The sequence below is a fragment of the Anabas testudineus genome, chromosome 7, assembly GCF_900324465.2.
Source record: "Anabas testudineus chromosome 7, fAnaTes1.2, whole genome shotgun sequence".
Classification (NCBI taxonomy): domain Eukaryota; kingdom Metazoa; phylum Chordata; class Actinopteri; order Anabantiformes; family Anabantidae; genus Anabas; species Anabas testudineus.
In genome coordinates, this window is record NC_046616.1 from 8,490,119 (window position 1) to 8,511,046 (window position 20,928).

Consider the following 20,928-nt stretch of genomic DNA (forward strand, 5'->3'; position numbering starts at 1 on the left):
TTTAACTTTATATGTCACAGTGAATATCTTACAAATCAACACAAACTCTCACTATGAACCATGCCATACACCACCTCTGCTGGAGGTGGCCCTGCAGGGAAAAGACGCTACCTAACTACATTTCCCAGAGCCCCTTGCGCAGTTTTCCCCCGCATCGATGCCTCTGTGTGTGTTTTTGCCAGGAAAGCAGGAATTCCACAGTGCAAAGAGTTCAGTAACACAGCGGAAGTGTTTCACTGCTGGGAGGACCGAGCGTGTGCGGGAGACTTCTGCGGGAACTCGGGTGGCATCATGTGGGCTCGGCTGCTGGTCGGGGTCGGGGGCTCGGGGCTCGGGTTGCGTGCGTCCCGCGGCGGTTCGCTGCGGGTCGCTGGAGCTGGGTGTGCGGGGAAGAGGCAGCAGCAGCAGCAGCAGCGGGGGCAGGCGTCGAGTGCAGAGGTACGAGGACCGAGGAGAGACGCTGGCTGCAAACGTGTTTTGCTACGAGTTGCCTTAGCTGCCCTACGTGTTTTGGCATTTCTTCGCTTTCCAGTTTATAATAATATAATGGTTGAATTTATCAGACTGGAGGGTGGCGAAATAAATTCTAAAATAATAATAAAAGCTATTTATCTTTGGCAGCCACTGGTGCAAAGTGTAGCACCTCGTTACTCTGGCTGCAGAAGTATCCACCCCTCACCTCCCATGTTAATAATATAATAATCCAAACATAGGGAACAATCCTAATGTGGGATTAGAGATTTCTCTGCACTTGTATTTCTACCTGCTCCTTTTTGTATGACAGTTTTAGACCTTGTGCTCAGTAGGTTAAACATTATTAAACTTCACTTTATGCCAGATTTGTTTTATCTTTTGGATCCTGTCTGAAGTTTTCAGGAGACGGTAGGCTTTTGGAAAGGTTGTTTAAACCATTTTGCAATAATATTATCTGAACTGCAGTCCATAAAAAAATAAAATAAAATCAGTGGCTCAACAGCTGCTACTGAAAATTGCATTTGAGTGTGTGGCAGCAGCAGTCAGTTCATGCAGACTTAATATACATGTGTCCCAGTAGACTGTCGTCCCCCCTCCCGCTGCCTGCTTCAATTCACTGAGCTGCACAATTTTGGTGATTTTACCACGAATGACTGACTCTTGTGTCCTGACAGGGTTTGTGTGATCTTCTTACCATGTGGTGAAATTCACCCATTCAGGCATGCAGCCATTTATTGATTGATTTACTGTAAAATCACGATTCTTGTAAAAGAGGATTATTATAGTCACATATTATAGCTGACATAACCTGCTTTTCCTGCTCCTCTGCATCCACATTAATAGTTGACTTTGGACATTTTTGTAACAAGCAACTGAGTCTTATGTAAAGTGCAGACATGCTCAGTTCCACAGTGCACTAACCTTGCACTGATATGCCCTCTTCATTGGCTGGTTCAAAGGTCACAAATTAGGAAACACAACACAGGAGCATAGAAAAGTCCTGATTTGTCATTCACACATTTGACTGTGCGATCAGACTATAACATATAAATAAAAAACCTGTGGTATTTGTTAGGCGTACTTAATAAACAGTTCTGACATTGTGATTGCAAAGTTGTATGAGCACTTAGTTGTTAAGACAAAGTTAAATGTTTCAAAACTGACTTGTAAAAGGTGCAAATTAATTATATTTACCGTTTTACTTGTTGTCAGAAAATACAAAATTCAGTTTTGTTTGCAACTTAAATTTACTAAATAACATTAGTTGCAATTAGTACTTGCAATTGTAATATAGCAGCCGGCCTAATGTAGTGGTATGCTTGACCAGAGTTCAAATCCCAGCTGTGACCTATCTCTAGAAGGGTTCCTTAGGCAAGACCTCCTTACACTTCTTACACCTCCTTACACTTACCCTGCCTTTACCTTGTACCTTGTGAGTTGCTTTGGATAAAAGCGTCTGCCAAATGACTAAATGTAAATATGTTAAACATTCTATACATTAAAACATCTGTAATTTAAGATACATAACATCAACAACCATTCCTTTCTACAAATCAAACATTTTAATTCACTTACTGTATTTCTACTGTTGCACCCAAATCACCCTATTATACTATTATTTTTTACGCAACCGTGTTTTATTTTTTTCAGGCTGCCTTGAAGAAGACTCCCTTGTTTGACTTCCACAAAGAACATGGGGGGAAGATGGTGGAGTTTGCAGGCTGGAGTATGCCTGTCCAGTACAAAGACAGTCACATTGCCTCACACATACACACCAGAGAGCACTGCTCCATCTTTGATGTCAGCCACATGCTACAGGTGAGATGTCATATGTCAGTTTATTTTAATCAATACCCAAACCCTCCATAAGACCAGTGCTGTTTAAATTTAGACTATGTAGAATTAATGAAATCCCTTTTTGTTTTTTACTGTCAGACCAAAATCCATGGCAGAGACAGAGTGAAGTTCATGGAGTCTCTGGTGGTTGCAGATATTTCAGAGCTGAAGGACAACCAGGTGAGATGAAGTATTGTTGCTCCATGAATTTAGCACGCCTGGTTACAAACGAAGATGAGTACTGACCTTGGCAGGAAGTAGCTAATATTAGGTGTAAGTTGTTAACCATGGAAAAAGATGGATGTTAAGATACAGATGGTTAGAGTTATGCAACAAGTTTGAGTAGTCAGGGTTAAGGAAAACTATTGGTCAAGGTCTAAGCTCCAGAAACATCCCAAAAAAGACTAACTTCTGGAAGGTGTTACCAAAACAGTTGCAGAAACAAATTACTGTCACTGTTGCAATTTCCTGGTTTTCTGCATAAATCAGTCAGGAAATATGATCTGATCCTTGCTAAAGCCACAAAATTCAACAAAATAAATATTTCTAAGCTGATAAAAAATTTAGGAATTAATTTTCCTTTCTGTGATGGTAAGTTGTCCAGGTCAGCGTAGCCTTTTTCTAAGTAGCATTGTGGAGTCTTTGACCAGCTTCATTTCACTGCAGTGTTTTTTTTGGGAGACAACAGGAAACATTATGTATGGCATTAAAAGATAACCATGATCCAGCATGAATACATCTCCCCAACAGTGAAGTACAGTGGGAGGAGCATCATGATTTGGGGCTGTTTTGCTGCCTCTGGACCTGGACAAGTTGTCTTTTTTTTTTTTCTTTTTCTTATCACTGTATATGTAACATTTACCTTCAAATCCTCACCCACTCATTTTTGTCTTTCTCCTCCCTCACCTCTTAGGGTACATTGTCCCTCTTCACCAATGAGAAAGGAGGGATTATTGATGACCTCATAGTGACAAAGACAGACCAGGGCTACCTCTACATCGTCTCAAATGCTGGCTGTGCCGACAAGGATTCTGCTCATATGAAGGTGAATTCAGAGGAGTGTATCCAGATGGAGGGGTTTGGAGTCAGGTGGGCTCAGGAAAGGGTCTGATGTGTATGTTTTACCTGTAGGCCAGACTGGCAGAGTTCAAAGCTGCAGGTTTTGATGTGGATCTCGAGTACCTTGATGAAGCACTCATTGCTCTGCAAGGTAAATAATTCTTTGGTGCTTTATTTCTTGTATTTCTCTACATCTATATCCCATTCTTCTTATGCTCTTTCCTTACCTTATCACCTAATTCTTTGCCTTCTAAACGTCTTCTTATCCTCTACATTTCTTCCCTTCTTCTCTCCATCTTTCCTTGCATATCTTTATTTCTTTTGCCCATGTCATTGGTTCAGCTGTTTAATTATTATTATTTTGACTTTGACAGTGTACCTCCACTCTTCATGCCTTATATTATATAGGTAATTCATTATTTGTATGTTTCTAGGTCCGACCATGGCGCGGGTGCTCCAGGAGGGCCTTAAGGAGGATCTCAGCAAGTTAACCTTCATGACCTCCACCCTGACCACTGTGTTTGGTGTTCCTGACTGCAGAGTCACCCGCTGTGGATACACTGGAGAGGATGGGGTGGAGGTGAGCATCCCTCTGCCTCCCCTGTTCTTACATTTGACAGTGTAATGTGACATTAGAATTAATTCAAGATATTTTATTTACCTCATTTCACACATTATATTATGCACACAATACTTACTTCCTCAGACCTTTCAAAAAACACCTATATAGGTGTTTTAACATTCAAGTTGTCTCTTTAAATACTTTTTATTTAAAAAGACATATTTAATAAAAGTTCTAAAATCCCCTAATATGCTCATTGACACTTTGAGTAACACTTAAAAATCTACTGACTTTGCACTTTCTAATACTCTCCTCACAGAAAATTTGTATGATGAGATCAAATGTGTTGTTAATAATTGGCATTCGAATTGCTTGGATAAAGCCCCAGTTCTACTGCTTACCTGTGTTTCTGTGTCACAGATCTCTGTCACTCAGTCCAGAGTGGTGGAGCTGACAGAGAAGCTGTTGGCTAACAGTGAGGTGAAACTGGCCGGTCTGGCTGCCAGGGACAGTCTGAGGCTTGAAGCAGGACTTTGTCTCTATGGCAATGACATAGATGAGTCCACCACACCTGTGGAGGCCACTCTAGTCTGGACCATAGGTGAGGATTTTGTGTTACTTACAGATGAAGCAGATTTTGGTATTTTGTCCCTCATTTGATGGTCTGCACTGAAAAAACAGACAGGAAAGTGGAAAGAGAGAGTATGCAACAGAGGTCAACTGTCATTTTCGTGCTGGTTATGTAGCATAGCATCCTTTTACATTTATCTGGACTCATTTGTCAAGCTCACAATTATCCACTTCAAAATTATATCTTTGTGTAGTATTGTGATGTAATTTAAACTATTTAAAATGCATGGCAAGACTTGTTTGCAGAAAAACTGTGATTGACAAGATTAGAGTAGTGTTTGTGTTGCGGGGTGGTTTCACTGCTGGAGATTAGAGGATTAGCCTCCATTTACTTCTGGAATTGTTGCATATAAAAGTATTATCGACAAACCTGGCAACAAACAAAACCACAAAAATACTATGGTTGCTCCTGCATGTTGTGTTGTTTGTCTGTACTTCAGTTCAGTCTGACCTGTGCATTAACTCTCTATTGCTTTGTTTTCTCACATGCAGGAAAGCGTCGGCGTCAGAACAGGGACTTCCCTGGCGCCGACATCATCATACCTCAGATCAAAGCCAAGACAGACAGGAAGAGAGTTGGTCTGGTGTCCACTGGACCCCCTGTCAGACAACATACACCCGTTCTAAGCCCTGATGGAAAGGTCATAGGTCAGAAGGCAAACACTGTGGGAGAGGTTGACAGGACAGAGCTGTGGTCCCTTCTGTATTTTATTTAACAGCAATGGAACACAAGAAAAACACTAAACACAGTGAAGAACACATCTGGATGACACTTATGAAAAAAAATATAATTTAGAAATACATACATTTCTTTATTTTATAAAATTAAAAAAAATTATAATTCACTAACTTCGCAGATACAAAAAGATTTCAAACCACTATGTCTAGAATCAGCAGCAGTGTGTTATATACTGTAGTTTTAATCATTGGGATGTATGTATACTGCATGTGTAAGCAATTGTAATTAATACAAATATCCTGATGATTTTAAGTTTATTGCCTTAAGTAAGTGTAAACAAGCTATAAAGTAGATAAAAATGTCTGACTGCTGTTCAGAATGGGACCAACATTTATACCAAGAAGTTTTATTCTGGCTTCGTGTTTTTTTATTTTTTCTATGGATGCAGCCAAAAAGTGCTGCAAACATTTGACGAGGAAATCTATCGTCTGTTCTGCTTTATTATGCCAGGTGAGGTGACCAGCGGCTGCCCTTCTCCATGCCTGAAGAAGAACATTGCCATGGCTTACGTGGATGCAGCATTTGCTAAGAACGGAACAGCCATCCAGGTCGAAGTCAGGAAGAAAGCGGTGCCGGCCACCATCAGCAAGATGCCCTTCGTCCCCACCAAATACTATTCTGGATAGGAGGGACATCTAAAGACACACGTTAACACAGTACATTCATACTGTATAGACACATATGCACACTCACACATTTACCAATGTTGCCCCCTTCTGTTTACCTTCAGAAATGCAACACTAATCGAGACTGAAAGGTCTGAATAGATGAATAGTCTGGGGAAACGAAAAGCCCTAATTGTAAACTGTAATGCATTACAGTATGTGCATTGGTCTGATGATCAGGTGATCAGGCACACTTTCTCACTTTCATTGAGAGTTCGTATCACAGACATTAATGCAGAGCCACTTATGAGGTTAGTTTAAGTCCAGTTAGCTGTGTGGAGAACATTTTAAACAGCAGACTTTCTCAACATATAGTCAGTCATTGTGTGTATTTTAAGAAACACAGTATGCAGTAACATGGTTTCATCTGTGGGTGGATGATGGATGTGTAGTGAATTGTGATGAATTTCTAGATAAGATGCATTGAATAAATTACAAGCAGTATTGTTGAGACTGAGAATGTAAGTGTTACTACAGCATGGGCCTAGATGCTGAGTTAACATGGTTCCTGTATCAAGTTGTGTTCTTCTTTTTCTATTTTGTTAGTGGACAGCAAAATCAACATACGGCACTTTTAGTAACAAGAGGCTGCTTAAATCCATTTAATGGTAGTATTTAATTCATTTTGGCTGTAGATGATAGGTTTTGCTAATGAAACGTGTCAGTGTCATTCGTCATTGTCGGACCAAAACCAACACAATTCCAAATAGTTTTTTATTTTTGATAAATCACCACAGGCCAAATTTCCATTAACATTATTGTTATTTTTAAACAGCTAATTGCTAGTGGAGGTCAAACAGGACGAGCCCCTAATCCTTTCAGCAATAAAACAAAATCCAACTGGAAACAATTGATAAGTGCTAGTCAAGTTTGAGGAACTTGCATTATGTGGTAATTAGCACATTTCATCAGTTGTTTGTCTTGGGAGGATTTTGAATGAGTTCTGGTTTCCTCTTTTGCAGCTAATGTGATCACCACACTAGATAAACCTGAGCAGTTTTAAAGACTGTTAATATGTGAAACCTGAAAGGCATGTTTACTCATAATATGGTACAATTATAGACTAACTTGAAAAACGTGATGAATTATCAGTGTTTGCTATGTCAGGCTACTAATGAAATAAAATTTCCCCATTAAACTAGGACAGTATCTTTTGCCGAGCTTTCTATCAGAATTATAACATTGACTAGAGATTTAACACAAATTTATAGATTTCCTTGAAGGTGTGCTGTGTTTGAGTATGGACTTCATTATAACACTACAAGTTTATACTGTAAAGTTTAGTTTTGTTGTATTTTTATCTGATGAGAAAATATCTTTTCTTTAATAAAATTAATTTTCTTTTCATTTGTCTGTGAAATTATTTTTTTAAATGGATAGGGGTATGAAAATAAGATTGCATAAATTATTCTTCTTTACTATAATTAGTTGGTTCTTGAAGAAAGGTTTAGAGAGGTTCTTTGGGAGGAAAAAAGGTTAACTGTCTTAATTTCTCACAATTTGTTTCAACAACAAATGTTGGATTGAATAATGTTTTAAATAATAAATGCAAATCAGTTTGATTGTATTTAATCAATCAAAATTCAGATTTTATTGTCAGTGCTGTGATTTATATAAAAATAATATGTAGAAATATTTAATTATAAAAACGACCTGGGTTGGTTTATTTACCTACTACCGGAAACGGGGGATCCTAACAGATCAAACCTGGCAACCCCGGCTGCCGGCCTGATCAGTAGTTACTGAGGGGAAGATGGTGGACTTGGCGACAGCAGCGTGCTCGAAACTCCGTCCCAAACACTGTAAAAAATACTTACAATCTCAGCCTGGTATTAGATATAGATTACCCGGAGACAACCATAGATAATATATTGTGACAACCGTTGAGGAAAGTGTTTTTTCACCCGACGGGCAACTCTTTATTTGAAGACCGAAGAACCCGGGAGTTGCGGAACGTGGAGGTGTCTGGTAGTAAAGGACGCTAATAGCAAACAGCAGCCAGGTTGTCACCTCGACAGAATAAGGTGGACTTTTAAGAGCTTTTTTTGACAGTGATAAACGACATAAACTACGGAGACCATCCAGCCATCTGTTGCTGCTGCCTTTACACCAACTGTCAAATCTGAGAGGAGCCGAGTTTACGGTCGGACTGAAAACAGGCTAACTTTAACGTTAGCTAGCTAGCTACCATCAGCTAGCTTTGTTGTGAACTGGTGGATCACGCCGCTGCTCGAAATGCCACGGAGTAAAAAAGGGAAACGTGGCTCCGGTAAGCCGGGTAAGTAAGAGCCAAGCATGAAACCAGACTAGCAGTTTGGGTGTCTGTGCCATATGGCATGACCGATAAAACAGCGACACAGCTTGTTGCTCCTCTAACTTTGCTGCCTTTTAGCTACCTCCATGTGGCGTCTACCTATATTTAGCGCTGCATCTTTTTTTAATCGGTTGTGACATGAACTTACATGAGCTAAAACTACCTGTAAGAGCTCTAGAAATAATATCCTAGATATAAATTGTGATGTATGCATTTGGTTTTTTAACTGCAAAATACTGCGAGCATGCAGGACTGCACAGAAACACGTGCAGGGCTATTTTTAGTAGTAATGCCAGATAACTAAAAACAGGTAGGTGAACAACCCATTGAATAAGTGCAACTGGGTTTTTATAGTATATTAATGCATTAACGTGTAGTAAAGTTGCTGCTTCGGACTCACAGCAACACATATTTATACCAATGTGCAGCAGTGGTGTGGGGTATTTATGTCCCTGTGATCCTGACTGTATATAGAGATATTCATACTCAAACTGTGGTTCATAACGGTGGTACAGCTCTCACGTTTTAAGCTCACATGTGTTACACACACACACACACACACACACACACACACACACACACACACACACACACAGGGAAGATTAGGCATAAGAGAAGGGGGGTGGGGGGTATATACTGTATATACTTCAGGCCTGAACATTATTTGTGAGACACACGTCCAACATATCTGGACTAGACTTACATGTTTGTGCTGTTAACAAAGTTGAGCATGTGCTCTGTATTTAAACTTGAGTAAAGAATTTGAAGCGGCAAAGTACTTTTTTTTTTTAGCAAGTATTTGAACTTTAACCTGTTTGTGTACGTCTTGCGTACCTTTACTTTCCCTATTTTAAGACTTCAGGCAGATGCAGTGTTATTATTTTTTTGCTATGCAAAATTTAATGAATAGGGAATTGAGTTCCCTTCTGATTTTTTTTTTCTTCTTTGTCGCCATTCCTGCATTTTACACATCGTTCCATTCTTTCCGCCATTCTTCCTCAAAACTTACTTTCATCCATCCGATCATACACTATCTCCAGGCTCACTTCGTCAGGAGGTTCTTCAGCTGCAGCTATCGGCTAAAGCATCTCTGAAAGGTAACTTCTCTGACCTTTGACCCCTGACTTCTGCTTCATGTCCAACTCAAGGCTCGTGCAGAAGCTCTGAACTTCACTACAGTGCATGCAGTAAACCCAGCAGCACATCACGCTTGATAACTCATTATGTGTTGTTGCTCTTATTCGCTGAAGAGTTTGAACTCGTCACTTATAAATTTCCTGACAAGGCTGCTTACACCCCTGAGTGACAGACTTACTTTACCTCAGCTTCTTTGTGGTTTTACAGCACAGTGGCACCAAAATCACTCCACTGCTGAGTTTCTTAAGAGCTCGCACGCCAGGCTTGAACATGACTTTAAAAGATAACCAACAGTGGACTGTACTGGAATTTGATCGGACCACCTCATTCATCCCACCTTTTGTTGCTTCCTGGTGTGGACTGTGCTCCCAAGATGCCATTAATTAGTTTTGGTATTGGGAGTTCACCCCTGATCTGTCCCTCAGAAGATCAGCTTCTTCATACCCTTAACAGACTGCAGAAACTGTGAGTGACTGCTTTGTAAGTGCAAAGTGGAAATGACACGTGAGTTGTGGCAGGGAGCTCACACATCACATAACTGAGCTGTGTGTGGGCAGGCCTGCGTGGGAAGGTGTACACATGTCTTTCTGTGGCTGTGTGGACAAATTTTATTTCTGTACCACTGATGGGAGGACTTGGTTTTACATTTAGTGTAAGGTTGGGGTAAGGTTTGGGGTCAGGTGTGTAGTTGAGATTTTAAAGGTGAGGGTATGGGGCTAAAGCCACAATATGTCAGTAAGTGTTTTCGCAACTAAAGTAAGACCAACATGCAGGTGGGTGCATGGCTGTGAGCGAACAGCCTGCACAGTGGTCTGGGGTTCAAGGACATTGACTTGAAAATTACTGATACACTTTTGCAGAGAACGTTATCTCAGCTATGAGTAAGTGTGTGTGTTTGTGTGTGTGAGAGAGAGAGAGCGCTGTAGGTTGTTTGTCAAAGAAATCAGGAAAGGACTAGGTTCAGGATCAGTTTTAGGTTGTCACTTAGGTGAATTTATGAAAATATTTAATCTCTGAAAGTCCACACACACTGTAAAACTGTGTTGTGTGTGTGTGTGTGTGTTATATGCTACCTCCGAGCAGCTAGCTCCTTTTCATTTTTGTGAGAAAACAGATTGCAGCCAAGTAGGTTTCCTCTCTTAAAAAAAGAAAAATAACTTTTAAGATTTCCAAGTCAAACTGGAACTGTTGCATCATTTGTGTACAGTGGAGTTTTTGCTTTGAACATTTATCCAGCTATTATCCAGGCAGCTTAGCTGTAAAATGTTTCACAAGCACTAGGATTATAGTAAGATTTACAGTATTAAAGCTACATGTCTAAACACAAAATGAACAAATACTGTCTCCTTTTACCAAGTGATAGCAATTTCAGAAGAATAGCGTCTGTAAATAACATACTGGTCCAAATACATGGACGAACTTTCCCCCAGTTTACTCGTCCTATGCTCAAACAGAAGTGTAGAGTTTATTATTTTTGGTGCATTTGAATACTTCTGTAATTTTTATTACCTGAGCACAGATGAAAACAGTGAATAGTGTAACTTTCTAGTGTAGCTGGTGGTCTTAAAATCGATTAGAATTACACAACAAGGTAAATTACTGCATTTTAAAACAGCTTGGCTGTATACCCCCCACTCATCTCTGCTACCACAATAACATTGACCTCCAGGTTACCTCGACTGTCCTGTTTGACCTGAACGTGAACATACACATACATAGTCTGACTATTCTGGATTGTACACACTGGATGAATGACTGGCCACTCTGGTCTTCAGTAATCCCACCAACAGTAGAAAGTCCTGAGCCAGCAGGGACCTGAGGGTTAGCTTAGCTTAACCCGCCTGGCTCCTACCCCATGTTCGGATCAGACTTTGTAACAAACCATCCCACTCCTTCTTACACACATGGGAGAGAGCCACATGAAATATGACATTAATTTCTGCCTGACACTAATGGAAGCAATAGACAGTAAAAACACGTTTAGTGTCTCAGGAGGTGCTTGGATGCTTCATTGAAGAAGATTTGACTTGAAGTTCTTGCTGAGGTTTGTAGATGACACATTTGTGTTTACCATTCATACCTGTGTGTATAGGGTAAACCTTACTGGTGTCCAATTACTGACAAATGAAGACAGCTGAGCAGATGAAGCCTATAGTCAACTTCCCTACACATGCCAATACCCAGAAGTTGCCTCTAACCATATGGTTAATTTTGGCTGCTTCTTGTTTCTATTTCACTTTCGTTGAGGCTCTTAACAATTTTTATTACAATCATAACTCGACTCAAATTACCATAAAGGTAATGCCTGTCTAATCAGCAAAAACTACAGCAACTATATTATTTATTGCATGTACACTGTAATTGATAGAATGATATTATTACACTAAGTTGTGTCAGCTATTTTGTGCACTTACAGTCAGCTGAAAAGACACAACTAAGAAACGTTTTGGACAATGAAGGGAGGAAATAACTGCTGTTTATTAACAACACTTTGGCTTCTTGTTTTGAAATTTTGTAATGTATGTTAAGCTAGTGTTACTCATTATTTCCTCTCCATGTGCGTTTTTTTGTTCTCTGCTACTGCCCTAACAAGTCAGCATTGTCTAGATTAACTAATTTTATGTCGCCCTTCACCTAGCTACAGACGTGCAGCACAAATCTGGAAATTGGACAGCTAACTGTCATTACGTCTCAGGGGTCATTCATTAATTTATTCCTGTTTGTTTCTCTTAGATAACCTCACGCTTTTCACTCAAATTTTTAATATTTCTCTACCATCTAAATAACCCATCCTTCAAATATTTCCTTTTACCTCCATTCTTTTTCCTCACTCCATATATTTTTTTTTTTGTCTTCTCTAGGTGTTAAAAATGGGTTGAAGGGAGAGTCGGGTGCCAGCGATGACGAGCTGATGTCTGATATTCTTAGCCACTACAGCAGTGCCAGTGAAGGCACCTCTGTGTTGGAAGAGGGCACAGGTTAGTACAGACATTTATTGAAATGGCCATGGTGCCACAAAACAGACTCTTCCCTTTTAAGAAATGTGAGATTAAAAACTCACAGGAATAACCCTGGTTTGTCATGTAGCATTAAACTTGCAGTTACCAAAATCAATACAAATCAACTGTGTGTCTCAAACGCAGGAAGTGAGCAGGTGGATGAGCAGACTGCCCAGGAGGAAACAGAAGACAAACTGAAACAGTGTATAGACAACTTGATGGATAAGAGGTAAGGTTTTATTTATTTATCCAGTCTCTGTACAATGAAAATCAAAAAGGGAATGTCATAAATGTTTAATGGTGTATTGAAGATATTGCAGTAAAGGATATCACTGATATTCTCTCTATTTTCTTTTCTCTCTGCCTCTCAGTGCTAAGACTCGCTTGGCAGCTCTTGAGTCATTGCGACAGGCCTTCTCGTCCAGAGTGCTCTGCGACTTCCTAATAGAAAGACGTCTCACTATCAGTGACTGCCTGGAAAGGAGTCTAAAAAAAGGTAAGACGGAACAAAGAGGTGTGTGTGTGTGATTAAGTTAGCAAAACAGACAGCTGTATTAATTACATGTACAGTATTTCTGTATGGCAGATTGTCATTCCTCATCATATTCATATGACAAAGTATGTACAGCATAGCTTTTGACAGATGTCTAGATGATGACATTATCTTTTTCAAAGGTTGGAGCAGAAATAGAGTCAATGACAAATGCAGTTATTAGGATAATAAACAATGACTTTAATTTCTTCTCCTGTTCTTGTGTGCAGGAAGTGGAGAGGAGCAGGCAGCGGCGGCCACAGTCTTCGCCCTGCTCTGTATTCAGCTGGGGGGTGGAGATGAAGCAGAGGAGGGCTTCAAGATGCTTCGCCCCATCCTCACTGCCCTCCTAATTGACAACAGTGCCAGCATAGGAGCCCGCCAAAGTGTGAGTAATGACATAAACCTCTTCTGGTATTGTGCAAAACAAAGAGTTTGGGATTATGTTTCACTTACAGAAACTCCCAACACTCATTTGAATCACAGGTTAAATACCAGTCATCACAGCAAGTGTGCTAATCCTAGGTGAAAATTGTGAAATGTGTTTTTCCCACACAACTGACCTCACACTCACCATCATAGTTGTACAACTGCTAAGTGTGTCCCATTGTTTCTCTTTAAACTACTACATCCACATTTAACAGTGCGAGTTGATTTCAATGATTAGATTCATGTTAGTTTATTATGTACTTAAAAGTTTTTCCTTTAGAACTAGTTAATGTGACTTGCAAATTGCAATATGACCTTTTCACTAAATGCAGCTCGAATGAATTGTTTTGATACTAGGTGACCTCAAATTGTTAGTATTTTGAGGCCTTGTTAACAACATGTCTTGCTATTTCTTACAGTGTGCTAGAGCTTTGGGAATGTGCTGTTATGTCTCTGCTGCTGAAGACGGAGAGGTGAGAATAGTTTAACAATAGCTGCATTAAGTAGTGTTCTCATAAAAATTTCTCATATCACATTGCATCCTCTCTCTCTCTCCGTCTCATTTCTTTACACCATCAAACCCTCTCAGGACTTGGTCAAGTCATTGACCCTTCTGGAGAATGTGTTTATGGCCTCTTACCCCAACAAAGAAGGAAACCTACCTGCATCCAAACCTGGGAGTCCAGTTCTTCACAGCACTGCCCTGCAGGCCTGGTCACTTCTTGTCACTCTTTGTCCTGCATCTAAGCTGAGTGAGCTGCTCGACTTGTGAGTAAAATAAACTGTTCAACATGACTTCCTCACTTTGAGCTTCATTTTAACTAGAGAATTAAAGGATAAGCCTGGAAGACAAAGAAGGAAGTGAAAGAATAAAAAGCTAAAATGACCAGTAGCCTATTGAAATGGCCTCTAAATGGATTTCTTTAATGACTAAAGACTTAATGACATGATGGCTTATTATGCGTTTGTTATAGTGTGTCATTTTACAATGTAGCACACATTTACAACAGTTTGAAATTATGACAACACACTTACTCTACAAGGCTTTGAACGCCCTCTGCTGTTGTAGCATCTGTTGCTAGTAAGGTGTAGTCCAGTTTGGTTCAGTGATATGAACATGACAGCATGTCAGCGTTGATGAAGATTGTAACAGCTCTGCATCATTCTGATATAATTGTTTTAATAGATAATTAATAACACGAAAATTAGTTGCCTAATTGAAATTTTAGTAATCTGGTTAATATAAGATATGGAATGTCCTACTTTCAAAAAGCTGAACACAGACACATCAGGTTATGGATGCTACCTTAGTGAGAAGGGTCTGTCAGAAATGCACCAAGCTGTTGCAAGTACACTTGCATGTTGACACAAAGATGTTGACAAGGCTTTACAAAAAAAGTCCTCCGTTTTCCTTTGTACTGGATGAGTCAACAAAAAGCAGATGTGGCTTCCTCTGACAGCTTATCTCCCTACAGTACTGAGAAACTAGAAAACCCACTGAAACACTTCTCGTGTAATGCAATTCCAATGAAGCTTGGTCAGAATTTCAAATGCTGATGCAAGTCATGTTTTGAAGTGACTCTTATGCTACCTTTTCCTTTCTACATTCTGCAGAGTCTGTGGTAAATTAACATAGTCGTGTGTTCACTTAAATTAAGAAACTCATTCAGATAGCTATTGTTATACCAGCTGTAAGCTTCTCATAAATCTGGATTAAGCACACAAAACAGGATTAAAACTGAAATTCAGAAATTTTCTACGTAATGAAAACATCACCACGAGAAAAGTTTGATTTCAACAGAGCTGTTATGAAGTGAAGAGAAGAAACATAGGAGGTAGACGGTGAGGTAAAATATGATAATGAGAACAGGGAGCCACTAAAAGAAAAGACAAGATGCATAACAAAGAAACTACCACTAGAAAAGAAGAAGAGACAAAAAATAACAGCCATGTTTATAGTTCTGAGAAACCCCGATGCCACAGGACACAATCTGTATACATATATTATACTATATTGTTAATTTTAATGCGTGTAAATCAACAGCTGAAGTAGATTTACTGGGCGATTTCCAAAGTACATCATTAACAAAAAATGTAAAATCACTTCCTGTGTACAAGCTTAGGATTTAATTTTAATTGAAAAAGTCTGTCTGTGCACTTCTCTCTGCTGATTTGTGGACATTTTGATGTTACCCACAGAGTTCAAGGTGTTAATTAAAAGTCTCCAGTTGTGACTAATGGTGTAACTTACAGTGGTCTTCTTGCTCTGGTTTCCTTCCTGTAGTCACCTCCCTAAACTGCAGGCCTGCCTGCAAAGCAGTGATGTCAACTACAGGATCGCCGTAGGAGAGACCATCGCCCTGCTGGTGGAGCTGGGGCGAGATATAGATGAGGTAAACACATATTCTGTATGAACAGCTTTGTATTATTTAAACTGAAGACACAGATTCAACATGTTACTTGTTATTTTCCCCTTCATACTCATACACACGCATATTTGTCTTTGTAATACTATATTGCTGTACTACAATGTTGGCACTGATGTGTGCAGGAGTTCGAGGTGGAGGACAGTGAAAGTCTATGTGAATGTCTGAAGAGTTTAGCCACAGACAGCAACAAACACAGAGCCAAGAATGACAGAAGAAAACAACGCTCCATCTTCAGAGAGGTGCTACATTACATAGAGGTATGTTTTAAAGCTGCAAAGGTTTAATTTTATTACTAAAGGTTGTACTTCTGTCAGTCACCACACAGTTGGTCTTTCATTTTCATTTTCAGGTTGTAGACATATACCCTGATTTGTCAAAGTAGTGCTAGCTACTTGAAATGGTGTAGAAATTTATTGTGACCTTTTTGGCTTTGTCTTGTTCTCCTGCAGAACGAGGATTTCACTGAGGAGAAGATCAGGTTTGGAGTGGAGAGCGTTTACATCGACACCTGGATGAGGAGAAGAATCTACGATGCCTTCAAAGAGATCCTCGAGTCTGGGGTCAGACATCATCTACAGGTCAGGAAACACGATGAAGCAAGAGCATGCAAAGTACACACCAAGATCACCATAGTAACTTCAGTGGGACAGATCAAAACCTGTCAGGCCGACAACCCAAACACTGACTGAGCCATCACATCACCAACACACAGACATCATTCATACAGTACACATTCTGGATACATTTAGCTTGTATTGTTAATTTTAATTTGTATGTGTGTTTTTGTTTTGATGCAGTTCAACTCACTATTGAGAGACATCTTTGGCCTTGGAGCTCCCCTCATCTTGGACGCTACTGTTAAAGGCAACAAGATCTCTCGATTTGAGAAGGTAACCATGAATCTTTACCACAACAACGAGACCTTGAAATGTGTGATTATGTTTTTCAGTATTTTTCTTCCACTTGTCATCTTGTCTGATTACATCCTTTTCAGTATGAATATATTTGACACTGCTATTTCTATTCTTCGTCAACAGCATCTTTTCAACTCAGCTGCCTTCAAGGCCAGAACGAAACAGAGGAACAAAGTCAGGGACAAACGTGCTGACGTCATGTGAGGGGACGAAGATGTAAACGAGAAACTACTTTTCTGTATTGACACAGATACAAAATGAGGCCTTTAACGCTTCAGCTGCCAGACACACAAATGTAATTCAAGATTATTCACCAGTTATTAACTCTAAAACAGCACAAAAACCTCTTTAAGTAAAATGGCTTCATTATTCAGGGGAGTGTATTTATATAGCAGCAAGGTCATATTTGTTTCACCGATACAAATACTAAGTAAAGTATTCAGTCTCATTCTCAGAGTCAGACATTTTGAAGCTTTATGGTGCACGTCGGATCTGTGGAACGCCACCGAAGCTCTCTTCAGTGCTTGATACTCGGCTCAAACCGCTGCTTGTGGTCAGTCAGAACGTTTCAGTGCTAACTTCTGATGCCTTTTCCTGGTTGTAACGGGTCCTAGTTAAACTCTAAGAAAGTTCAACTTTAAGAATCATAAAAAGCCACAGAATCGCTGTAGTAAACTTTCTTCTTCTTTGGGCTAAATTATTCCTCGCTTTCCTTTTTATTTGTCTTTACAGCCAGAGTCGCTGCTTCAGCTGCCAAACCTGAAACTGACTTTACAAAACAATGCAACCTTTAAAAAAACGTGTGGTGTTTGTGCGTGGGTGTGTTTTATTTGAATTTTATTTAACATCATGAAACAAAAACACTGAAAAACAAACAAGAAGATGCCTAATTATATAAATAAATGAAATCAAATAATGAATAGTCATTTTGTATTAATATTTTTGAGAGGAGAAATACATTTGAACCATATCTAGTGGATAATTGTATTTTACTCTTTAATTTATTAAAAGCAGTACTGTGTTTTTTTTTATTTTTTATTTTTTTTTTTTTTTTAAAGAAACAAATGCTACAAACTGTTTACAGACAACTATGAGATGAAGAATTTCTATTCTATTTTTTTCTTGTGTATTTCTAATGAGGTTGGTGGGTTTACAGTCTATTCACATGTATGTATTACAGGTAAACTAGTGCATAGGGATTTATGGAAAGACTTGTACTGGAGTGGTTTTTCCTCTGAAGAGTAAATAAATACAGGTCAGTAACCAGAGCTGCTGATTTCCATGAGTTTAGTGATGATGCTGTTTTTAAAAGTAGTTGCTCAACATCTAAACTTCATTTAAAAATCACTGTTAACAGCTGCTTGGAGGTTTCAGCCGCTTTCAGAGTTTCTGCTGTTGACCAGGTTTGACCCCTGTGGATGAAAGGGAAGTCCCACATTACAGCCTCAAACTGTCTTATCAGTCGTTCTGGTGCGGAGTGACATGGGTACAAGATTGATTAAATGAAATAAAGAGTATTTAGAAACTTTATGTGTGTCTTGTTTTTTTAAATTCATAAATGCACAATGAATAATAATCATTGAAATATCAGGACTGAGGTGAACGGACACGGTAACCTGAGTGTACACTGACGCTGCAAAGGATGATTAAAGTAAATAGGTACATTCACTTACCTACTGCACTACAGTTTAGAGGTATTTTTATGTACTTTTTACAAGACCTACAGCTAACGGTTGCCATTAAGATCCGACCTTTGTTATAGCTCAGCTCAAATAATTTCATCAAAATAATTCCTCAAAGACAGTCAAATGTCTCAAAATGAGCCAATATTTAGAAAGAAAAAGATGCTAGTTTTACTACTTATGAATTGTTTATGTAAATTGGTTAATTTGCAATTTACCTGCAGATCATTTGCTTTGGAGTGTTTTATATGGTTGTGTTTGTACTTTTTCTTGAAAAAGTCTGAATAAGTTTATTCCACTGCTGCCCATTAAACTATCTACAACGTTACTGTGGGGGAAAAAAATCTAACTCAAAGAATTGAGAATTAAATAATAATTAAAATAACATATTCTAACAATCTGATTCTCTGTCGCCCCCTTGCGGACACTTTTTACCACTACACCCCTGCACACTGAAAAAGTGGTATCGTCCATTGAGTTCAACATGGAGGCGCTGGGGGAAAATAGTTGTTGTCAAATACTGAATCAAGTCGCGATAAAGTCACCGCCAGGTACGAGTGTTTAACCCAGTAGTGATTAACAGCTGTCATGATGCACAGGTCTGCACTCGGCTGCGCTGCGGGTGTCGAGCTGCACCGATTCTGCGACAGCTGAGGTTTTGTGATTTTAATGTGAACTCTTGTGTGGCAGCAGACACGAATGGAGGCCAGACAAATCACCGAGGTGTACGGAGAAGTCAGCGGCCTCCCTGCACCTGTCTCTGCTCATGTGAGTGAAGAGCAGCTCCCAGAGCTCCGGATCTACACCGTGACTGCAGGTGAGCAGCTGTCAACCTCTCTCTGTCACACACACCTGTGCAGAATAGATGCACAGGAGATGCATCTATGTTGGCATGAATTAATGCACGCATAAGGTCTGTTATGAATGAATTAATGCACGCATAAGGTCTGTTATGAATGAATTAATGCACGCATAAGGTCTGTTATTTTTGCAGCAGTTCAGCAGTATTACAGGCAAACTGTGCAGCCCAGCAGTCAGGGAGAAAACTCCCTCTAGAAAGGACTTTGACCTCCAAAGGTCTTGCAGTATGTGTGTGGATCTGGTGAAGAGGCTCGGCTACTGACACCAGTGATCACGTCTTAAGGGTTTAAAAGGGTTTACAGACTAAACCCATCTGTATCTGTAGAAGGAAACTAATCAGCCTGATCACTGTTTACAGTGTTGACTGTAGGTCATGACTAGTAATTGATTCTGGATTTATGAATCTGAAACATGTCTGTTTTACCTTATGAATCAACTTGAATGCCATGTCTTTATTCATACCTGTTAACACCCAGAGTGGAGTCAGAGTGACCTGATCCGGGCTTCCAGACTTCGCTACTCGCAGCAGTGGACTCTGATCGCGGACAGCAACAACCACAGGACCATCAGGACTGCCCTCTCACCAGGAGCCTGTGTCCCTGTGTCCGGAGAGTGAGTTGTACCATAATTAAAAGGAAAAGGTGGCATGTTGGACGAGTGGTTAGAGCTCACCTCACTGCAGGGATGCAAAAATGTACTCGAGCGTGTTTCGTTTCTCTCCTGCTCTTCAGGTCCCTCAGTGGACTCTCTCCAACTCGAGGCCTCAGAGCTGTTGTCAGGGAAACAGGCGGCCACCAGCTTCTGGAGGTGAGAGATGTTAGCATCAGGTGTAAGGTTGGAGTTTGAGCGCTTTGATCGGCGACTTAACGGTTGTTGCTGTTTAGATATGGGACGGCCAGGGCCTCAGGAAATGCTTCAACCTGACCGCCCTCAAGAAACACGGACAAGTTTACGATGATGGTACGACGGGCGTTTCCCACCTTTACACCAAGTTGTTTTTGTTTCCCCCAATAAAAAGAAAATCGGACGTATTGTCACAAAAAAATAGCTAAACACTTATCGATGTGTGTGTGTGTGTGTGTGTGTGTGTGTGTGTGTCCAGCTCAGTTTGGCTGTCTGTCATGGTCAGAGTGTGAGAATAAACTGTTGTATGTAGCTGAGAAGAACAAAAACACATCAACAGAAACACAGGACAGGGAATCTGCAAGTGGGAAGGTAACACACACACACACACACACACACACACACACACACACACGGTTAATAAAAAGCCGATTGTAAAATTAATTTACTATTCTTACTATTGACTACATTCTCAGACATGTCTCTTATGCTTCTTGTGTGTGTGTTGTTGTTATTAACAGGACAGGAGTGTGTACCGTGAGGACTGGGGTGAAGCTCTGACCAATAAGAGCAGCCCCGTGATTTGTGTGGTGAATCTGCAGAACGACACCGTCGGCGTGCTGCAGGGAGTGCCGACTGACGTCTCACCTGGACAGGTGAGGACAGAGACGCTTTTAGTCACAGTATTAAATGACTTTGATTTATTTGAGTTGCCAGTGTATGGAGGTCATGTTGAATTGAATTTAATATGTGTGTGTGCATGTGTGTGTGTGTGTGTGTGTGTGTGTGTGTGTGTTGTCCTACAGGCTCTGTGGGCTCCTGG

At 40.0% G+C, this 20,928-nt stretch overlaps 3 protein-coding genes across 5 annotated transcripts in view; all 3 read left to right on the forward strand.

Moving 5' to 3' along the window:
• Positions 1 to 166: 166 nt before the first annotated feature.
• Positions 167 to 7,312, forward strand: amt (aminomethyltransferase). The gene is made up of 9 exons (XM_026367961.2): positions 167 to 438; positions 2,125 to 2,292; positions 2,410 to 2,490; positions 3,224 to 3,355; positions 3,442 to 3,520; positions 3,804 to 3,949; positions 4,352 to 4,532; positions 5,054 to 5,209; positions 5,751 to 7,312. Exons 1-9 carry the CDS (start codon positions 292 to 294, stop codon positions 5,924 to 5,926), a joined length of 1,266 nt encoding a protein of 421 aa, XP_026223746.1. The 5' UTR covers positions 167 to 291; the 3' UTR covers positions 5,927 to 7,312.
• Positions 7,313 to 7,699: 387 nt separating this feature from the next.
• On the forward strand, positions 7,700 to 17,768 carry ifrd2 (interferon-related developmental regulator 2). 2 transcript variants are annotated; one of them, XM_026367959.1, is made up of 13 exons: positions 7,700 to 8,243; positions 9,320 to 9,376; positions 12,278 to 12,394; positions 12,560 to 12,644; positions 12,787 to 12,911; positions 13,178 to 13,335; positions 13,796 to 13,849; positions 13,966 to 14,144; positions 15,661 to 15,769; positions 15,928 to 16,062; positions 16,255 to 16,383; positions 16,603 to 16,695; positions 16,843 to 17,768. In XM_026367959.1, the coding sequence occupies exons 1-13, from the start codon at positions 8,201 to 8,203 to the stop codon at positions 16,921 to 16,923; spliced, it is 1,365 nt and encodes a 454-aa protein (XP_026223744.1). In that variant the 5' UTR covers positions 7,700 to 8,200; the 3' UTR covers positions 16,924 to 17,768. The 2 variants fall into 2 exon arrangements, with proteins under 2 accessions (XP_026223744.1, XP_026223745.1); XM_026367960.1 differs by lacking the exon at positions 9,320 to 9,376.
• A 1,100-nt stretch (positions 17,769 to 18,868) lies between these two features.
• The window catches only part of zgc:136971 (S9 family peptidase), a 7,662-nt gene continuing 5,602 nt past the window's right edge, over positions 18,869 to 20,928 (forward strand). Inside the window, exons 1-8 of one of the 2 annotated variants that reach the window (XM_026369038.1) lie at positions 18,869 to 18,952; positions 19,095 to 19,218; positions 19,739 to 19,874; positions 19,994 to 20,069; positions 20,147 to 20,222; positions 20,365 to 20,477; positions 20,627 to 20,761; positions 20,912 to 20,928. The exon at positions 20,912 to 20,928 is cut by the window's right edge and continues 75 nt beyond it. In XM_026369038.1, coding sequence (XP_026224823.1) covers positions 19,101 to 19,218; positions 19,739 to 19,874; positions 19,994 to 20,069; positions 20,147 to 20,222; positions 20,365 to 20,477; positions 20,627 to 20,761; positions 20,912 to 20,928 — 671 coding nt within the window. In that variant the 5' untranslated portion in view covers positions 18,869 to 18,952; positions 19,095 to 19,100. Of the gene's footprint in view, positions 18,953 to 19,091; positions 19,219 to 19,738; positions 19,875 to 19,993; positions 20,070 to 20,146; positions 20,223 to 20,364; positions 20,478 to 20,626; positions 20,762 to 20,911 lie in introns of both variants that reach the window. The other variant, XM_026369039.1, reaches the window with a different exon arrangement.

Coding starts and splice junctions, on each gene's coding strand:
- amt (XM_026367961.2), top strand. CDS start 292: ATGTGGGCTCGGCTGCTGGTCGGGGTCGGGGGCTCGGGGCTCGGGTTG. Junction 2,491..3,223: donor CAGAGCTGAAGGACAACCAG/GTGAGATGAAGT, acceptor CTCACCTCTTAG/GGTACATTGTCCCTCTTCAC. Junction 4,533..5,053: donor CACTCTAGTCTGGACCATAG/GTGAGGATTTTG, acceptor TCTCACATGCAG/GAAAGCGTCGGCGTCAGAAC.
- ifrd2 (XM_026367959.1), top strand. CDS start 8,201: ATGCCACGGAGTAAAAAAGGGAAACGTGGCTCCGGTAAGCCGG. Junction 15,770..15,927: donor TGGGGCGAGATATAGATGAG/GTAAACACATAT, acceptor TGATGTGTGCAG/GAGTTCGAGGTGGAGGACAG. Junction 16,696..16,842: donor AGATCTCTCGATTTGAGAAG/GTAACCATGAAT, acceptor CTTCGTCAACAG/CATCTTTTCAACTCAGCTGC.